Raw genomic sequence first — 21,808 nt, 5'->3', positions numbered from 1 at the left:
GCTTTGTTCTGACTCTGCCCACATGGCCAGTGTGAGAGTGGGGGAGAATAAGGGAAGGGTAGCAGAGAATGGAGGATTGGAGGTCTTGCTTCTGTCTGGGAAGTCAAAGTGTCATCAAGGAACAGGGAGGAGGGTGTCAGATACCTGGGAGGGAAGGACACTCCTCCAGGCACAATACAGCAATGTGAAGCACAGGTCATACATTAGTGGGACCGTGTCCATATGTATCAGCTGACTGAGGCATGGGGATAATGAGACCCAAGTATAAATGCTACACTGAAGTCTGGGTGGGGAGATGCTGAGCATCCTCCCACAATAAATTAACAAATACAACGCTGTGCCCTTTACCAGGGCACTCATGGGTCTCCTGACACTTGCTGAGTGGCACTGGGATGTAAATTTCCTTTTGAGGGTTAGCTCTGACTTTGAGTATAGCAATTTAAGATTTTTCTAACTTATAAAAGATTGTCTTTTCTTTATCCCTGTGAACTTTTGGGAATTATTCAACTATTTAGTAGTTGTTCCCAGAACTGCCTCTTTCTATTGAGAAAAGTCAAAATTAAGGACTCAGCAAGAATGCCAAAGTTGGGTTTTATTTTGTCTTGGTCAACTTTTTTGTCAGAGGGCAATCTTATCTACTTTTCCTGTTACCCTAATAAATCTGCCCCCCCATAAAGTATAACTTAAAATAGAAGGTGTTTATTTTGGCTCACATCTCTAGGAGGTTAGTTATTAAAGTGGAAAGTCACAACAATAAAGCCTTGAGGTCAAGAAGCAGAGGGTAATGAATGCTGGCTATGAATTTCCTGTCTCCTTTTGTACAGTCCAGGATCCAATGGTGCTGCCTACAGTAGGTGGGTTGTCTTTCCACCTCGATTTACAAAATCAAGATAATCCCAGACAAGCATATCCAAGGCCAGTAGCCCAAGTGATTCTAGATTTCACCAAGTTGTCAATTGAAATTAACCATCATAGAGGGGTTGGAAATACCTTGGTTTAAGCCAAGAAGCAAGCTTAGATGGTTGCTGGTCTGAAAGGATGCCCTAATCAAGATGAACACTCCCCCCCCCCTCTCTCTCTCTCTCTCTCACACACACACACACACACACACACACACACACAATTCCATTCACTTTCTGGCTTCCCACATTATAGTATACCCTGCAGCACAAAATGAGCATGGAAAAACCAAAGGGAGCAGAGGAGAAGTCAAGGTTCATGGTAGTGGTCAAGGGAGGTGGCTGAGCTTTGCTTCAGAGAATATATCTGTGAATACAACTGGCCAAGATTGCTGGCTTATTAGCAGGTAAGGCCCATCCCTTACCTGCTGCAAAAAGCTATCCACACCTGTCATGTGTAATTATAAAGGTCCGTGTGTCTGTGATGTTAGGAAAGTCCTCCTAAGGCTTAATTAGAAACCCATGTAACCTCAGATGAAGCTGTTGCTATAACTGACTAGGAAGGAAATAATTCTCCCAAAGACTTACTTAATGAATATCTTTCTTTTCTTTCCTCTTCTCCTCTGGTAGTTGAGCTCAGAATTCATACTGTGCCTGCCAGTACCACTCTGGTGGAGGAGGTGCTTGGAGAGCAGGATCAGAAGCCCAGAAAGGCAGGGCTACATGACTGAGGCATGGGGTGTCTCTCTTAAGGATGTGAATCTACCTATCTCTGTACTAAAGAGTTACTGAGCTCACATTATCAATTACCTACTGTGCTGGAAGTAAGGATGGTGAGAGGTTAAATTCAGAATGCAGAAAAACTGGGGCAGTGGCAGTAAAGTAAGCCACAGTTGTTAGAAGGAGCACAATTAACTTCAGTATTGGTTGAGGAAACCTTTTCAAGAAGAAGTCAAAAGAGAGGGATGAACGTTAGACTGATAGCATAGAGTAGTATTGCCATAAATAAGGGGAAATAGAATTGATTTCCTAGATGTTCCCTGGTTGAATGTCAAAAGGATGGAAAGGACATGAAAGGGAAAATGAGAGAGGAGGACAAGGCATTCCAAAAAGAAGATGCTGTCTGAACAATGTTCTAGGGTTACAAGTAGACAGACATGGTGCTATAGGTAGTTCAGCCAAGCTGAGACAATGGTTATACATGAGGTAAGAGGTGTGGTAACCTTAGGTAAGGTGGGAATGAATTCCCGGGGCAAATAGTGCTGAGTGTTGATACAGTATCTTGGGTGTCAATAGTAAATACCCTGGTCAAAAACTTTAAATATGAGTGAGATACGTGGATTGCATTGAAAAGTCTGGAGTTTTCTTGGTGATCTATCCTGTCCCCCAGGTAAACTCCTCTGCACCATTCCTTCTCTGTCTCTGACCACTCATGATGCTATACGGGACTGAGGTTCAAATGGTCATCAAAGGATACATGCACCTCTTAGATGTTATGTTTAACTGGATGCTTTTACCTGGAAGCCAGTCATAATAATGAAGCAGGATTCCCTGAATTCTAAGAGCTTCACTGTACAAGCAAACATCTCCTTCACTTTCTTACTCTTAGATACATCCCGTCACCTGCTCTGCCTTCATCTGGAATCAAACTCCAGTCCAACAAGAACAATGACTGTATTGGAGTCAGTTGTTTCATTTGTGTATTTAGTAAAAATGGAGGCACCACATAAAGGAGGGAAAGAGATTGGGTTTGATAGGCTTTGGCTTTGTGATAGCTCTACACCACTTGGGCTGGTATGTGCCATTCTAAGTTATCACATGTCCTTCTTTTGTCAAACATGTTCTTGGGACAAGCAAGAGGCTCTCTCACTGCTTGCTGTGGATTGATGAGGCCTGGAGCTCAGTGGGTAGGCTTCTTGTTACTCCTCAGTGGAGCATTCTATCTTCTGATTTTTCCACAATTAAAGTTACACCTTTAGAATATGATTCTCCCCCACTTTAAACCACAGTTACCAGTCCACCATGCTCTTCTCTAAAGTCTCAGGCCCACTGTAGTCTGATTGGCTCACATTGTAATTGAGGCATCCTAGAATCCCCCTTACAGAGTGGGAAGTGATGGTTAAGAAGATAATTACAGGTCAAAGTCACTAAAAGCCTACCTAGAGACATTACTAGTTAAGTATTCTGGGGTTATGAGAAGTATATTATCTCTGGAGATATTTTTAGTTTCTGAGGTGGAGTATGTGCTTTCATGGTTTGATAATACTTCAGTTAAATCCTGACTGCGTGAAATTTTGGACACTCTATTAGTTCACTGTCAGTTTACTTTCTGTGAAAGGACGACTCTAATGTTCTACCTAAAAGATGATTGTATGGATTGAATGTGAAGCATGTATAAAATTTCTAATCCTCCACCTGCCACATGTTCAGTATTGGTAAGTGGAGCCACTGTGCTTACAAGGCACTGAGGTCAGAGTTTAATCCAGTAACAGGATAGATTCTAGCACCAAGACCTCTTCTATGCATGTGGGTCTGAGGGAGGATGCTATGGCTTTTAGTGCAATAGTGCAAAGACCATGAAGAAGGAATCTAAGACTTGAATGCTGATATTTGGGAAAATTGGCTTCTGAGGTGATGAGGTTAGAACTTGAGGTAGAGAGGTGAAAATGGGTAGCAACTGCATATAAAACAAGAGAGGATATATATATATATGTATATATATATATGAGACAAAGCATTTCTGGAAATATAAAAATAAGTCTCACTTGAAACAGGCATGAAGAGGTAAGAAGTAGCCTGGGAATAGATACAGGCTAACCGTGCATGAGACCTTGGGATCTGAACGTTAATCTATGCACATAACCTGCCAAACAGCTTACTCGTCTCCTTACTGCCTCTCTTAACTTCCACATTCAAAGGGACAGTAGTACATAGGTATATATTATATAGCATGAGACATGTGCTACAATATTACATGTTATATAATAATGTGATATTGTAGCATGTGTGGGAATGGCTAGGAGAGCAAAGCATTTGTTAAAGACCCCGTGAGGAGGACTAGAGCATCCCAATAGAGCTGGGTCTTTGGATGACATCTTTTTATCTTTGCAGATGCTGAACAACCCAGAGAAGATAGCAGAGCAGATCAGTAAGGATCTTGCGTGGCTGGCTTCCCATCTGATGGCTCTGTGGACCCAATTCCTGGACACAGTAACCCTGCACTCCCACGTGACCACTTATCTCACCCAGGAGCATCACACTTTGAGGGTAAAGTGTAAAATGGTCTCAACTCTCTGACCGCATGTTTTTAAACCTAAGGAGAAGCTTTGCTAAAGTTGGCTCATTGAGAGGAACAGGATTGAGCAGGGTGCGGATCTGTAGATTTCATCACAGGTCCTGCCCACCCTACTGTGAATGGGCATCGTGACATCAAACAACTCACTTAGCTACTCAGCCCTATTCTGTCATTTGTAAAACATCTCCTCATCTGTTTCTGATGATAGCTGAACTTATAAAATTGACTATTGCAAGGGTCTCAAAATACTTAAAAAACTTTCAAATGAAAAGTGTTGCCCCTTCCTGGCTGTATATTATGCAGCAGTGCGGATCTTCTCTATTTGCAAAAGAGAAATAAGGGTCTGAGAAACAGAGTCAACAAAGCATATAGCAAATGCCAATGACTTTAGGAATTCTCCACAATGTGTATTTATTTATAATGCCAGCTTGGAGAAATCTCATATTCTAGTAGATAGAATAAAACTTAAATATACAAATAAAGCAGAAAGGACTGAATTTATAAACACACACACTATGCCGTTTGGGCTACGAGCTATAAAGACGAGTGGGCAGCTGTGGAGGCTGGAAAGCCCTTGTTTCAGGCCTCTCTGTGTAGGTATAGCTGTCCCTCCATGAAAACAGAATATTTAATCTCCAGACTCTCACATTTACAAAATGGAGGTCATATGTACTTGAAGAATGACGCTGTTTATGTTGTCATCTTTCAGGTCCGAAGGTTTTCTGAAGCTTTCTTTTATATGGAACACCAAAAACTTGCAGTCTTGACCTTTCAGGAAAACCTGTGAGTACTAAATTGCACACCCACTTCACCCTGTGGAAGTGGCCACCTAAGGCATTCAACTCTCTTTCTTTGTTCCAACTTCCCTTTTCTCTCATCTCTGGCTGTGAGGCAGACACTTTGCTTCCCTCTGCACAGGATGAGAGGCAAAGAAAAGTATTCACACTGGGGAGGTGGGAGCTGCAGGTGGCAGGGAAGGTCAATTGCTAAAGGTTTCTTTTGTTCCATGGTCATTCTATAGAGAAACAGGAAAATAAGATTCTCTAAGGCTCTGCAGACATCTGTGCTGAGTCTTCTGCAAAATGAATGGAAGCAGGTGGCCTGGCCCCACACTACTCAGAAAAGTACCATGTTGCAGTAGCTGAAACATATTTAACCTAAAGCCCATGATCTCTAATCAGGACTGATGCCTTTCTAAAACTGCCTTCCTTCAGAAAGCTGAGAAGTACTCCATAAAGTTGGAGGGGTGATGCAAGGTGAGGTTTCTCAGGTACCCCAAGGAAGATGGGCAGACACCTCACTGAGCTTTTTGGCCACACATATTTTGTTTGAGTAATCTGTTCGTCTATGGAATGACCATGTTTCAGAGGCCCCATTGCATCTGTCAGAATAGGCTCATGGAATATTTGTGTTGCATAGGATAGACCTGGAATTCTTTTACTTTGTCATATAACCCTGGGAACTTCCACAGGTTTCATTCTGTATGCAGACAGTAACATTTAATATTTGATCTTGGGATCTGAAAGTGAGTAGGAAGGCAAGAAAAATGTATTTGCTTGTGAAAATAGTTTGTTCTGACATCACGGGGGTCTTCTATAGGCACATAATCCACCCATTCATTCATTCATTTCAGCTTCAGGCTAGAACTAGCTGACTAATTCTAAAACTAGCACTGGAAAAAGAAATCTGTCAACATTAAAAGTAACTTTGAGGGCCTATGATCAAAGACTTAGAACTATAGCTGGAAAGCATTCCTGCATGTCTCAACAAAACATGGAAAACTTGGAGTTTGTGTTATGTGTGAACCATGTTTCTCAGGTTAATAAACACACACCGAGGGCTGGAGAGATAGCTCAGGAGTTAAGAGCACTGATTAGTCTTCCAGCAGTACTAAGTTTAATTTTCAGCACACAAACATTTGTAATGGTATCTGATGCCCTCTTATGGTGTGTCTGAAGACAATTGCAGTCTATGTACATTAAAAACACACAAACAAACAAACAAACAAACAAAAAAACCATAAAACCATTGCTTGCTTCAAAAAGAAAAAAATGTGGAGAAGAAATCCACAGAATTCATTGATCTCTATATTATTTAATTTCCTCATCACTGGGATTAAAATATCAAAGAACATCTACTTAAAGAAGTTTATAGGCAAATGCCAGCAGCAAACCACTGAACTGAGAACGGGACCCCATTGAAGGAATCAGAGAAAGGACTGGAAGAGCTTGAAGGGGCTTGCGACACCATATGAACAACAATGCCAACCAACCAGAGCTTCCAGGGACTAAGCCACTACCCAAAGACTATACATGGACTGACCCTGGGCTCCAACCTCATAGGTAGCAATGAATAGCCTAGTAAGAGCACCAGTGGAAGGGGAAGCCCTTGGTCCTGCCAAGACTGAACTCCCAGTGAATGGGATTGTTCGGGGGAGAGTGGTAATGGGAGGAGGATGTGGAGGGGAACACCCATATAGAAGGGGAGGGGGAGGGGCTAGGGGGATGTTTACCTGGAAACTGAGAAAGGGAATAACAATTGAAATGTAAATAAGAAATACCCAATTTAATAAGGATGGAGAAAAAAAAAAACTGTGGCCCACACTTTGAAGGGTCATGCTGGCAGAAAGTCATGGCTGCAAGAGACTGAGGCAGCTGGTCACATGGCATCTAAGTCAAGTAGAGCAAGAAATGCTTTTACTCCGCTCACTTCCTCTTTATGAATCATCATATTTAGTCTAGGAACCCACCTTATTAAGGGGGTCACACTCAGAGTGGATCTCCCCTCATCAGTTTTGCTTTGGAAAATTGCTCATAGACATGTCCACAGGTTTATGTCCTAGGTGATTCTAAATCCAGTCTAGTTGACAATGAAAATTAACCATCACATGCCCAGTGCACAATTTGGTTGGAATGCCACCAATGCAAAGTACTCATAACACAGGGTATGTAATGATATTGAAAGACCGAATACTTGAAAAAAATTATCTTAACTGTAGCTAGTCGTGATGGGTGACACCATTCCCTGGACAGGGCATCCTCTATTATAGTAGAGTGGAGAAAGCAAGCTAAGTACAGCACACACTCTGATCTTGTCTATGACTGAACAGTTGCTTTTGTCTGCTGCTGTGATTTCTCTGCAACAATGGATGATAACCTAGAAATGAAGTCCAAATAGATTATTTCTCCCTGAAACAGCTTTTGACAGGGATTTTTTAAATCACAGTAGCAAGAAAGGAAAGCAATTAATATATCAGTCTTGGTTTCCTTTACCATAAAATGGTCAAAAGTCAAAGATGAAAGGATAAAGTGGGAACATCCACACACATGGCAGAAACAGTGCAAGCCACAGTCCCTTTTGTGTAACTAGTTATATAAACAGGAGATGGTGATTGATGAGTGCCCATTAACTGTCAATTTGGACTGTAAATGCAGTAAATAGTAATGCTGCTTCGTAGGTTTTCCATTCTACCTGACAAATAGCAGGCATAATTTAACTCATTCAGGCAGTTAAAAGTGTCAAAGAAAATAGGCAAGATAACGGCACACGAAATGAAGAAGGGCTATGGTTAGTGTTCCTATAAATGATTAACCACTAGCTTCCAGAGTTGCCAAGCCAAATATTTATTGATTTCAGTTTTGTGAATTTCCTCTGAATGGTATTTTAAGTTAATTATGATTTTTCATGAAGTATGAAGCAAAAAAGAGACACATGCCATTTGTGTCTGCAAGCCCCAACATCAACTATCCTTTAGGCAAAATTGTGTGTGGATCATGGACTGATTTTAACAGAGTGATGAGAGGAAAAACAATAAATTGAGCATGTTGTATCTGACCTCAGTCTGGGGTTCTAGCAACTCAGACTGTGAAAAGTTGTTTACAGAGAAGAAAGAGCTTCCATTAGAGATCTGAGTTTTAAGAATGTGGTGAACCTAAGCAGGAATTGGAAGCTAAGAATAAGAGGTAGGAGAACTAGGCCATGTAGTATCTTATGAATCCCAAACTAATTCAGACTCATGATGATTTCAGTGCCTGCATTGTTAGCCTGAAAACAAAGTTGGGCATCAGTATTTCAAGTCTCACTTGCCTGTTTTCACTTCTTGAGTCTACTTATCTGATGCATGCATTCCCGAACCTCTCTCTTAGCTAGTTTCTTATATGTACAAAGAGGTTCCTTCTTTTAGTAAGTATGCATGTATTATCTGTGTTCCGGATACTGTTTCACTTGTGGGCTATTCAGCAGTGAAGTAAACACACAAAATCTCTTTGTACAAATGAATAGACATATTGACCAAATGGTGATGAAAAGCCTCTGTTCATTTAAGAGGAGTTGATACTAATGTGTCTGTCAAAGATGGTCTCCCTGGGCACTTCACAGAGGAGTAGCGGTCTGAATCAAGTTGAAGTTCTCAAGGAGATATGTCTTATGCAGTAAATAGATTGGACAACATTTTTAGCATTGTATTGACCACCAATATCAACACAAAGCCTCGAGTAGAGAACAAGTTACCAGGGAGATTTTTTTAAAATAGGAAATAAACTGTTGTCCAGCTCATCAAGAACACAGAAAGATTTCATTTCAGAATGAGAAAATTATAGCAAAGGTGACAATTGCTGCCAACAGAATGAGTCCTGGGCTCGCACATTGAACAGTCCCTATGTAAGGCTAGCAACCATGCCTAGACATGCGTTTACTCATGTGGACATTTTACCAAGTCAGACAAGTCGTTAAGGACCATCACCTGTTCACATGGGAGGCAGAAATGCACTCCAACATTAGGACTGAAGATGTCAGCATGCAAAGTCATGGATGAGCTCCTTTGAAAAGAGACATCATAGTCTGGCCTGGAAGAGATTTTGTGCCATAGACGAATTTTAGCCTCTTTAAGTAGGCTGTGAAATCAGTAGGTGTATTTGGGACAGATCTTTATGGGTGAGATTATCTGGGATAGCACAGAAAAAGATATAATTATGATGAGAGGGATGTATTTGCTTAGGCTTTTGTCAGTGTACATGGGTTTGAGAATGTGTGTTTGTCATGTAAATGACCGGCCAGCTATCAGGAGTAATTTGTGAAACAGGTTAACCTCAGAATTAGCCTGGCCTTGTGGAAAGGCTGGGTATGGTTGGCCCTCTTTGCCTTTTCAGTATCTCAGTGATGCCCTTCATAGGATAAAGAGGAATACATGGCTGTAAAGAAAGAAGATAGTGTGGAGATTCATAATACTCATCATCTGCTATAGTGGGGAAGTTGAGGTCGCCCCTCTCTTTTCACAGTTTCAATGCTAATAATTATAAAAATTAGTTTTAATCAAAATAATATTTTATCACTTTTTCTCTTTTCTTTCCTCCCCTTTCCCTTTGCTTCCTTTCAAGTTTTAGTCTCCCCCCAACCCCCACACATATTCATTCCAAAGACATAAATATCTAAGTACAATCCCAAGTCTGTTTAGTGCTACTTATGTCTATGATTTCAGGCCTAACTATGTTGTATAGGACAACCAATTAAAAAGCTTGTTTCTGGGGGAGACTAATTCTCCCTCCTTCAGCAGTCATTAGTTATATGTAGTGTGAGCAGCTCAGTTTAATAGTTAAAAAGCTATTCCTTCTGGGGTTGGAGAGATGGCTCAGTTAGGAAAATGGCTTCTATGTAAACAAGAAGACCTGAGTTCAGACACCTAGCCTCCACCTGAAAAAGCAAGGTATCCTAGCAAGCACTTGTAATGCCAGCATTGCAGAAGAACCAACAATAGGGTTTTTGGGGTTTATTGAGTGGCCAATTTCATTGAGTTGGTGAGCCTTATGTTCAGGCTGACAAGCCCCACTACCATCTGTATGGAAGCCAGAGAAGCTAGATCTTAGGACTAGAAGCCACACCTGTAGATCTTAGGACTAGAGGACCAGCTCATGTCTAAAAGACTGAAACCCTGAAGGTTAGAGGTGCTGCTGTGAGCCTCATGGTCTAAAAATTGTAGAGCCTGGAATTGTGATGTCAAATAACTAGAGAAAACAAAGGTATCCTGGTTCTAGAAAAAAAGATATGTTCGCCTTGCCCATCTATGTTCCTTTCAGCCTGTCAGGTGTTGCCTGGCCACAACAAAGATGGATCTGGCAGGCTTATCACCAGCTCACCTGGCAATGTCTTCTGGCTACACCCTTACATACTAGGAGACCAAAGATGCTATGCTGTGCAGGACTGACTGAAACAATTATATTTAAATATCCAGATATAATATCCAAAAAATTAAATATTCAAAGAGGTGTAAAGTTGAACAAACCTCTGTAGAGCTTTGAAGTGGAAAAAATTTTCCACTTTTATGGGGAAACTGAAAAATAGAAAAACTAAGGTAAACACATTTAGTTTATAAAATTAATATGTATTATCATAATTAACATATGCATATTTCTATGAAACATGTATGTGTGTATATATAAGCTACAAATCACACAAGTGTATGTATTAATCTCATGGTACTTCTGTTATGATAATGACGTGATACTTAGAGAATTTGTTCAGAATACGGGCAGGGTTATATAGCTACAGTTATTTTAGAGAGGCAGAGGGTCCACATGGCTGGGAAGTGAGATGAGAGTACCAAAAATTTATAAGCTCTGACATAAAGAGCCACAGACAGGCAGACAGGCAGACATGCTTAACCTTCTCCCAAACTTACAGTCCTATAAATTCTGTTACCTTAGGAGAAAGTGACTGAGTCATTTTATACAAAAGTACAAACTACAAATTAGTTTTTCTTTCATAAGATAATAAGAATTTTCTGTCTTCTTAGTAAGTTATTAAAGTTGCATGCTCCTCTCAACTTTTAGATGGTGAAGGGTAATGCTTCAGATTCTGAAATCACCTTCTTATTGGCAGAATGATATTTCGGTTATGGTGAATAAATACTAGCTTTCAAATTTCCCTACAGAGAAACGACTATATCATCCTTCCTGAATTATATTAGCATACATACTAATAAATGTTGTCAGTAATGACATAATATTTTTTAAAAGCTTCTTCAGGTGACTATTAATTCAGTGCTATCAAAATGTGACTCAGACTCTAAGTAGTTTAAAAAGTTAAGGATTCTGGAGTAATCAATGAGTTAATCTAACCCCCCCAAAAGCACTAATTTTATATCTGTTGCCATTTCTTAGTTAGTCTTTAAGTCACATAGACTTATTGTCTTTCACTAACTGGCAAATGTAACCTAGTCCACAATTCACTGCACCAACACTAGTATCCAGATCAGTTCCTCAGCAAAGCAGACTACCACACTGGGGGGTATCTTTGATGGGAGATGGCCATTGCCTGCGTCTGCTAAAAGCACTGGTAATGCTTTATTGGGGTTAGAATGGTAAGATTCTATTGAAAACTCCCAGTCCTGTTTGGTTGATTACCTTTCTGTGTGTTACACAGGATACAGACTCACAGCCAGCTGTCTATGGACATCCGGAACTCAGAGTACCTCACCAGCATGCCACCACTGCCTGCAGAGTGCCTGGACATTGATGGTGACTGGAACACCCTGCCTGTTATCTTTGAGGATAGATATGTGGACTGCCCTGTCTCAGGTTTGTCGTTCTCTGTTCTTTTGAAAGAATTAGCCTTTCCATGTAAGTACTCATGCATTAACAGACTGTGCCACTAGAGTTCTGGTGCTTACTTTTCACAAGAGTAGGAGCAGGCTTTTTTTTTTTTTAATGGGAAGAGTTAGCATTAATGCCTCTCTGGCCTCTTCTGGGTCAAAATGTTCGTGGTACTAGTGTTTTTTGCCTATAGGATAAAATACAGACACAGACATAAACAGACACTGTTTTCCCCAGGAGATTGTGTTTTTACCTATAGAGTAAGACACAGCACAGACACACATACAAACACACACACACACACACACACACACACACACACACACACACTCATACACACACACTAGAACAATCAAAGGTGGTGATTTTTTTTGTTATTTCAAGTGTATAGTTTTAACTACAGTCATTCTTTTTTTAGCATTAATGCTACTACTGTGTTAGTGACTCTCGTGGTGGTAAGTATGGTTGGTCTCTTGAGATGGGGTTTTGCTGTATCATTTTAGCTGGCCATTCACTATATAATCCAAAAACCTGTTTAATGCCACAAGGCAGGTCAGGGACTTGAGAATATGGGCTGTGTAACTCATGAACAAACAAACTGCATCAGAGAGTAAAAAGAGCAAGAACAAGGTTGTACCTATTGTTTGTGTGCCAGTGTTCAGCATGGCTACAGTGTTTGTCAGTGAACCCACCGGTCAGCTGCAGAATGACCAGACAGGAAGAAAGGAATGTCCCCTTTCTGTTTGCTCTTACAATTTGACTCTAGAAACCCAATAGCCATGACCAGAAAATGTCAAGCCCCATGTTGGTAGTTTAAATCAAATGGTTTATTTCTTCAATCCTTTAGAATATATATATATATCTTCAGAGAGCAAAGCTGAGGCATAGATAGGAGTATGTATGAAAGACCACATGTCAGTAAGTAACCAAACCTAACCCCTTGAGTCCAGAGTTCAGGCTCTACTCTGTTATCTTCCTGGGGTAGTTTTAGCCAGGCTAGTTTGCTTATTGCTTTATATCATGGATAAAAATGGCTACATTTCTGAGTCTCTGCAACTGGACACTTTGTAGTCTTGAATCTAGGTGACTTGCAGGGACAGAGCAGGTTGGTAAACATGAATTTGGTTTCCAGTTCTACTCTGACATCTAGTGTCAAGTAAGTGTATAACATGTGTAGTGTGTATTGAATTATACTAAATCTTACCAACTGTTAAATTTTAAGTGTGTGTGGGTGCATTTGGCTGTGTGTGTGTGTTTACATACCTAGGGTTTGATTAATGTATACCTCTTATTACATTTTCAGTAAACTTGAACAGTCTTAAGAAATTAAACACCAATTATAATAACCTCTGAGATTTTTACTTAATAGGCTGTAGCTCGTTTCCTGGTCTTTTAAATTGCAGATATTGATAAATATTCCACTGAGCATAAAATTCAGTCCTCAGGGTGTGTGATTTGATCATGGTCTTTTAATTATGTTTTTTTATAAATCAGCTTCACTTTTTCTTAGCCCATAACGTCAGCTGGAAAACATATTTTTTTCCACAGAGGTTTCCCTGTCTACTGTGTTCTACCCATGTGATTCGTCTGGGCCTCCAGTCTTACTTAACATGATGACATATGGCAGAGGGTATTTTTTCTGGGGAAATCTGCTCGTCCAGGTTTTTGTCAGCCATCAATTGCTCAAATTTCATTTCTGGTGCCGTGATAATATACCATGACAAAAGCAAATGGAGGGGAAAGGGATTGCTTCAGATTACAATTCTAGACTAAAGTACGTCATTGTGAAACAGTCAGAGCAGGAGCTTCAAGGAGCCAGGCCTGTCACACCAAAAGCCAAGAAGAGTGGAAATTGCATACCATACGCTACTCCTTCCCTGCGCACTTGCATCTCCAATTCTCCACTCAGAATACTTCAGAAACCCTGCCTACAAAATAATGGGTTTCCCCACATAAATTAATTGAAACAGCCCTCCACAGACACACCCATAGACCAACTCAAGGGAGAAACTCTATCATTAAGATTCTCTTCCCAAGTGATTCTAGGCTATATCAAGTTGACAATTATTGTTAATTGTCACATGTAAGTAATATTTTAATATATCTTCTCTATGTATTGTTGGTCATATGCTGTGGGCTGTGTGTTGTATAAATTATTTTATTCTGACCTGGGGTTTCTACACCACCATAGTTCATTCAGTTCCAGGATAAAAGACACACACACACACACACGCACACACACACACACGCACACACACACACAACCTTTATATTTACAATGAACTTTCAACACTGCAAGAGCTGGACAGGTACTTAGCCTTCATGCTATTAGAATCTACTTTCCTATCGATAACCCCAAGTTATTACTTATTAAGTTTCATCTAGGGTGCTCTTAAGTTCCGTTGCCTATCCCTCAGGACCACATTCTCTTGACTCCTAACTCATGGCAGTTTTTCTTTCCTCCTTGTGCACCTTCTTATCCTCTTGGTTCTCCTCTGACTATAAGCTGGAGAAAATTCAACCCACCTATTTCTTCTCTGTCCAGCTATTGGCTGTTGGCATCTTTATTTACCAATCAAAAATAACTTAGGGACAAGGGTGCAGAGTCTCTCATCTCTGGGACAACCATGTCCTGGGGGCCTGCACTTGGTATTACAATAGATAACAAAAGACCAAAGCTCAACAGATGGGTGCCAGCTATGCAGTCTCAATTTTCTAGAACAATAAACATTTACTCTTAAATATCCCACTGTCTCTCACGCTGTCCCCAATAAAATCCTGACCTGATGTGTTATCACCTCCTCATAAGCATTACTGGCTTATCCCCTTAAAACTCACACCTTTTCTTGACTGACTTGTTCTTTTGCAAAGTATTTTTGATGGTTCTTTAATCCAAGATAAAATTTATTACAACAATGACCTAGTTCCTCTTTCTGCCACAGCATGGTGGCCTAAAGGTTATGTCGCCAACAGGTTATCATACACATTCTTAGTACACCCTGTCAGTGTAGCATCAAATGGGATATACACAATTTTGTTTTGATCTATGCTATTTGTGTGCACTTGCGGTTAGTGCGAACCCAGGAATATGTGCAGTATCAGAAATCGTAGTTGCTTTTCTGGGGGGGGGGTCTTACTCTGTTGCATGACAACTGAATTGGTCATATGGTCTAGATTTAAATATTTTCCCCAAATTACTGTATAGTGTTGAACAAAATGCTCTCTTCTACAGGGCTATTAGGGATGGTGGGGCAGACAAGTTTGTAAAACATTGAAAGACTACCAGGCAAGAGTCAATGGGTATTTGCTAACACCAGCAGTCACCAGTGTCTGACTCTCTGTCTCTTTCAGTAGGATGCTTTGTTGTTCTCACTCTCTCACAGTTTTAATGGCAAACTCAAATTTTGATGTTGGTAACAGTCTTCATTGCTCTTCTTGCATCCTGTCTCATGGTTGAGAATGGGTCTTATAAATGTGTCTTCAAAGAATTGACATCTTGTTTCCTCTTACAATCAACACATACTCACCCATGAATCTGGAATATGATTCATTTTCCAGATTATCTCTTCCTGTTCATAGTTATGCCCCTCTGTTTAGTCTCACTTCATTCACTTAGGGGATTACCAAGGTCTGGCCAGATTGTATACCCCAGAATTCTAGTTTTTGCGTTCAATGTCCCTGTGTCTACCACAACTCATTGTCTACTATTCTGAAAAAGATCCATACACATACCCACAAATACTGCCTGTGCTATGCTTTCTTTACTTCTGTTTACTTTTGTAAGTTATTCTTTATAAGGTGATTTTTAGATTCTCAGCAATGGAAATATAAAGAGTAAGGCTCAGAGGTAGCCCGTGTACTCCTTGGTCCTGCATATGCATAATCCTCTTCCCTATACCACCAATATCCTCCACCCCAGGGGAACTTGTGTTATAGTCCATTGCTCTGTATTAGGTTAGTAATTATCATCTGAAGGTGATTTAGTACTAGCACTATTCTGAGTTCCTTTTGTCATATGCATTAACTATTATAGCATATTATGCCATGTAGATAGTTTCTACCACCTTAAATCCACTCTGTGTTTTGCTCATATTTCCTTTCCTTCCTTTCCTAGTCCCTGGAAGCCATTCATTCTAGCTGTGCTGTAACAGACATATGATTTGACAAAACAGTTGTTGTACCTTTGAGTGCTTCTCAATATTTTAAAAAGTCCACCAAGGCAAAAGGTCCTTGGTGCTTATAATGACTGTCACCCTTGTTGACTCTTACAACAAATGGCCACTTTCCATCTTATAAACCCACTGTCTAGCATGGAGATAATTTTTACTCAATTCATGCTGGTATAGTCTTTATTGTACTAAACATCACTGCAAAATTATATTCAAGCCAATGCAAGCAATCGATGAAGATGATATTCTTTGTTTTACTAGATCTCTATTCTTGGTTTAGTTCCTTTCAGGAATACAGTTCATCAAATATGTACTTGACAAGATGTCAGCCTGTGGGACTTTGTGAAATAAAACACAAAGTAGCTCCTCCAGGGAGACAAGTGCTTACAAGTGGGCTATCACATGGTGGTAGGATGTATCACACTACATGTATGTGGGAGGGATGTTGGGGAATTCTCAGAACAGTATATGCTGTTCTTGCTGAAGACTGAGGACAGAGCGTCAGAGGAAAGCAAATACTTCCTAGTATCTCCAGGTTCATTGAATCCACTGAGGTAAAAGAAGAGCTCATTTCTCCCTCAATCTGATGACAAATTACACTGAAAATTATTAGATAATCATGTGTCAAAGCCTCATGTGGTTTGCAAATAGCATATGTATGGCTTAAATTCATAATATTTAAGATAAGTTTATTGATATAGCTTTTTAAAAACTACATGAAGCCTTTTAAATTTTAGTTTGATTTTTAAAAATATTAACCTATAAGGTGATGTGTTTATTTATTACATTTAATACCTATTATTTTATAAATTATTTGAAGGTTTCAATTTTTTCATCATATTTACTTTCCCCCAAATTCTCCCTAGTATTCTACCCATCTCCCCTTCTGCTTTATTAAAGACAACAATAATACAAGTGCATCAAGTCTTTTTGTGTTGTTCAGATGCTCTTGAATGGATGTGGGAGCCTATCTGGGAGGATGCTTGACCACCTTTGCCTCTACTGCCCTCCCATGCACCCCTGTTTCTCTATTGGTTTCCTTTGCCTTTCTGTTCACCTCTATGGTTGCTAGGTATATAAACTGGTACAGCCACTACAGGAATTAAATTGAAAATCTCTTATAAAACTGTAAACCAAAACTATAAGACCTATATGGTCATAATCAGGGACGTGCACTCAAAGAACTGGTAAATCCTACCACATAGATGTGTGTTTATTGACTCACTTTTCATAATAGTTAGGGAATGGAACCACTGTAGATGTTTGTCAACAGGAGGCTTATATTTGTTAAAGGAAACACGAACAAAGGAGTCTGTTATTTATATGGTATATATGGGAAATGTCACCTGACATATCTTAGATCTTGGGTTATGATGGGCACACATGGGTAATGTTTGTCACTGTCTAGTTGTGGCAGACAGGAGGAGAAAGAGAGGATTAAAAGCCAGAGAGAAAAGAATGGAGGAGAATGGCTTATAGAAATCAGTTAAGAAAAACCAAGATGAAAGGCTTTGGTTCCCTGCTATTTGCCTCTGAAGATGGCCGTGATCCTGGAAGCTTCAGTATGGTGTGACTACCATACAGACAATATACTTGATGATGGAGTTCATACATAATTGTGTTTATTCTGCACAAAGCAGTACTCTTTTCTCCCTGCATGACATCAACTCACATAATAATTTATGAATGAACAAAAGGCTTGCAGGTTCCTATGGATCTGCCCATCCTACAGTTTAGGGAGGTGGAAAGACATTACTGAACTCTTCAATTCACTAGAGTGTTCATGAGTAGTAATGTTGGAGTTCACAATCAGACCTTCCCAGCATCAAAGTCACTTTATATTTACTCTGTAACCATGGGGCTTATGATTGACCTTGTCACATTTGCAAATGAGAGATGCTAATTGTACTCTGATAAATAAACCATAAGTGGTATGACAAAATAAAATACCTGATTTTTCTTTGGGACTTTTTCTCCTCTTTTGTTTTATACACTGCAAGTGAGGCACTAACCTTTCTCCACCAAAATTTCATTTCAGGTTCTTCAGGCAAACTGGTGGTCTGCAATTCTGACCACTAGATACAAATTCTTGGTTTATGTTAAATTTCCCATGTCTAAGAATTTGTCTGGATGACTCATAGAACTCAAGAAAGAACTGTGCTCATAATTGAAGTTTTATTGTGTGAAATAAAGGGTGGCCATCTCCCCACAATGAGAACTGGAGGTAGATGAGTGGGATGTGGACAGGAGGGATAGACAGAGACACACAGAGGCAAAGACAGAGACAGCAAAGTAGATGATAGACAGAGATACAGATGAGAGACGGAGGAGGGGTGATCCATATGTTGAAGCTTAGCTAGAAGTTTCTGTATTCTCAGAATTTTTCCTTCTCTTGGAGTATCCATGTATGCTGTCAATCTGTCAATCTGAGGGGTTTACTGAGCTGTAGCCTCTTGACTATGAATTGATGTTCTCTTAAGTAGACAAGATTCAGTGAACCACTGGCCTAACACTGAGATGCAATCTCTTCACAGAGGTTTAGTGGGAATTTCTATTCCCTCGCCTAACTCTCTAACACATGTTCTGTTCTGTTCAGATCCTTATTTGTCTCATCAACATAAACTATTTGACATGAATCACATGGTTAACATAAAAGTTCTGTATATTCCCAAATAGAAAAGTTTTTTTTTCTGTAACATAAGAACTTTCATAAATCTGAAGGTCATCCCCCTTCAAAAAATACTAGTAAAGGATGGCTGAATTATTTTCATACATTAGACATTTGAATACTTTATAATAATTGATTTGTAAAGCATAATACAGTTTTCCTCTTTTGTTATAGGGCATAACTTGAGTGTTTATCCTAATTTTGAAGTCCCAGTGACAAGTCCTGCAATAATGAAGCTCAAAGGGAAAGAAAAGAGTGTTATAAATCAAAAGTCATCTTCAAGAAAGGAAGCACCCTTATCTACTACAGAAGCACCTGAGCTGGGCTCTGATGAAGATGTTATTCAGTGTCCAGAGATGGAGGAGAATGTTTCCACACAGAATCCAATGGATGTGTGTTCAGAATCTCAAGTGTACCTATCCATTGGTGAATTTCAAAACAGAGCAGGCATACCTGAAGATGAATGCTGGACTGGCCCAAGGCCCGATGCTGTAAAAGATTCACTAACAGATGTGGACATATGTAGGAGAAGTCCAGGCCCCGAAGAAGGGCATACCCCAGCATTGACCTACATTGATGTGGAATCTAGCAATAAGAACTACCCTAGAGCTGAGCCCGTGCTGGGACTTAATGTTCAGCATGAACCCAGGGGCTCTAGGGACAGCTATGGTATTGTTAAGACTATGCCAAGCAAAGTTTTAGCAGGAATAAGTCAGAATAATTCTATCTCTGTAAACCAAACAGCTGCTCTTGAGTTGAGGACTCTAGGGAGGGGAGTCGGCCAGGAGGGAAAGCCTGTACTGCTAAGTCTGAAGCTCACCCCTGCTGAGCCCTGTGACCCACTGAGCACTGGTCTGAGGGAAGCTTTGGACACCAAGCCTTCCCTGCCTGACCCTGGGGAAGAGCCGGAAGATCTTTCAGTACTCTCTGGCGTTATCAAGAGGTCAGCCTCCATAATATCTGACTCAGGCATCGAAAGTGAGCCAAGCTCCGTTGCCTGGTCGGAGGCTCGAAGCAGAGCCCTGGAGATACCCAGTGATCGCGATATTTTACATCAGGTGGTTCGAAGGCATGCCCACCACAGGAACTCTTTGGAGGGTGGTCACACAGAGAGTAACACTAGCCTGCCCAGTGCCATTCAAGCTTCTCTTTCCTCCATCAGCTCATTGCCTTTTGAAGATGAGGAGCGTGAGTTGGCACTTACCAAGCTAACCAAGTCTGTGTCTGCACCCCAGATCAGCAGCCCTGAGGATACTGCTGAAGATTCAGACACCATAAAGAATACAGCAGGATTTTCTGAAGACCTGGACCTTTCTAGCAAGGACAACAGTTCGTCCAGATACAGTTCTCCTTCTTATAGTGGGTCTAGGGTCCAGGATGTTAGGGCAGGACATTCTCTTGCAGATATAGCTGTGGCTTCTGACAGACCCCAGGGCCCTGGGTACATGGATATCCATAAAGGCAACGAGAATCACCCTGATCTTCAAGGACCCTGTTGTCTGGATGCCATGGCTGAGAACATACCACATGTTGAAACCAAAGGTCTTAATTTAAAAATACCATGTACTACAGTGCTTGAAAATCCTAAGACCAGGTCTTTTCATAGAACAGCAGTGGAAACTGCGAAAGGTAAAGCTAAAGAATTGAGCCTGAGTAAACATATGCTTTCCAACAACAGCATCTCAGAAGTCAGGGCTGCGTCTCACCACAGGGTGCCTGAAATCAGTTGTGCACCAGCTGTCGGAGCTGGCCACTTGCATTCCACAGGTGTACAAAATGGTTCATTAAGTGTCAATGATACCATGACGTTGAATCGAAGACATAATGCCTCTCCGGAGGCCAAACATGAAGCAGGCACTGTGTGCCCCACTGTGACTCACACTATTGCCTCCCCAGTGTCACGAAACCAAGAGCTGAAGGCAGGAACTTCCATCTCTGGGTCCCACTTGAACTCCACAGAGGCCTTTACTCTCGATAGCCTGAAGGCAGTGGAAGTTGTTAACTTGTCTGTGTCATGCACTGCCACATGTCTCCCTTTCTCATCTGTGCCCAAGGAGACCCCTGCTAGGGCTGGACTCTCTTCCAAACAAAGCCCAGCACCTATTACTCATCAACCTCTGGGCTCCTTTGGCGTTGTTTCTACCTACTCCAGCGAGTTGGAAGAAGAAGTCAGTGAAAGGATGTTTAGGTAAGCTTACAGGTCATTTACGGGTGCTCAGTCATTTTAGTCTTCCCAAAGTTTTCTCAGCTTCATGCATACTATGTGGACATGGAGGTGTTTGTTATTTTCACTTAAACAGAACAATAATGCACATACCATACACTTCAGAATGTGTAAGTATATACAAAGAATTACAAGTAAGCCCATCTCCCAAAATAACAGCATAACAAAAACTTTCTATGTTGAAGTTTGTTCCCTAGATATGTTTAATCTTTTAATAAAAGTACAATTATTGTGACACTTCTTGATAATATTTTCCATTTTGAAATATTAGAAATATCTTTATATATAAGTCCATTTTTCACTCTGTATTTGAATGCTTCCATGGTGGTTCATTTTATGGGTGTAACATGTCTTAGTAACCAAATTTTTAATGTGTATATATGAAAATTTTATTTGGTTTTTGTTGTGATATACTATTTTATGTATAGCATTGAGACTCAGTTTTTTCATATTTTGAAATGGAGATTTTAGGACCTTTGAGGGAACAGGACTCCTCCACATTTGCCTGCTAAGTGGTCTAAGATCGTAGACTTCTCAAAGCTGCTACTCTTTTTGCAGCAGCAGAATTTATAGCTTTATCATTGGCTTGCAGTTTATTCATTTGCACCCTCAATTATCAGATAGATCTTTCATTGGACACATAACCGACGTATTTTTTTCAGAGTACCTCATAATCATTCTTCTCCTGCCAATAGCTAATAGTTACTGATTTTCACATAAAGAAACATCCAGGCAGATTAACATTAGATATTCTTTGTCATAATAATATTAAGTATCTGTCATACGTATTACACTGTTTACCAGTTCAAGAAGTCCTGATAGACATTGTTCAAAGCTGGGTCAGACTTGTCTCAGCTCTAACTATACTCAGAGTCTGCAGCAAATCTGGCAAATGGTAACAAAACAATGATTTAGGACAGTGTTGGACAAATGTGCATGCTTAGTGGAGCCAAAGGTTTTATCTGGA

At 40.3% G+C, this 21,808-nt stretch overlaps 1 protein-coding gene across 6 annotated transcripts in view; it reads left to right on the top strand.

The window, feature by feature from the left end:
- The window catches only part of Fam135b (family with sequence similarity 135, member B), a 268,886-nt gene that overhangs the window by 222,381 nt on the left and 24,697 nt on the right, over window positions 1-21,808 (top strand). For all 6 annotated transcript variants that reach the window (XR_005487230.2, XM_008765601.4, NM_001427631.1 and 3 more), the window contains 4 exons: window positions 4,011-4,166; window positions 4,904-4,977; window positions 11,611-11,765; window positions 18,792-20,805. Coding sequence is in view for 5 of the 6 variants with exons in the window: in XM_008765601.4 (XP_008763823.1) it covers window positions 4,011-4,166; window positions 4,904-4,977; window positions 11,611-11,765; window positions 18,792-20,805 (2,399 nt within the window). In the remaining variant the exon portion in view is untranslated. The remainder of the gene's footprint in view (window positions 1-4,010; window positions 4,167-4,903; window positions 4,978-11,610; window positions 11,766-18,791; window positions 20,806-21,808) is intronic.

Source organism: Rattus norvegicus, chromosome 7 (assembly GCF_036323735.1).
Source record: "Rattus norvegicus strain BN/NHsdMcwi chromosome 7, GRCr8, whole genome shotgun sequence".
Lineage (NCBI taxonomy): Eukaryota > Metazoa > Chordata > Mammalia > Rodentia > Muridae > Rattus > Rattus norvegicus.
This window is presented reverse-complemented; position numbering and strand designations above follow the sequence as displayed.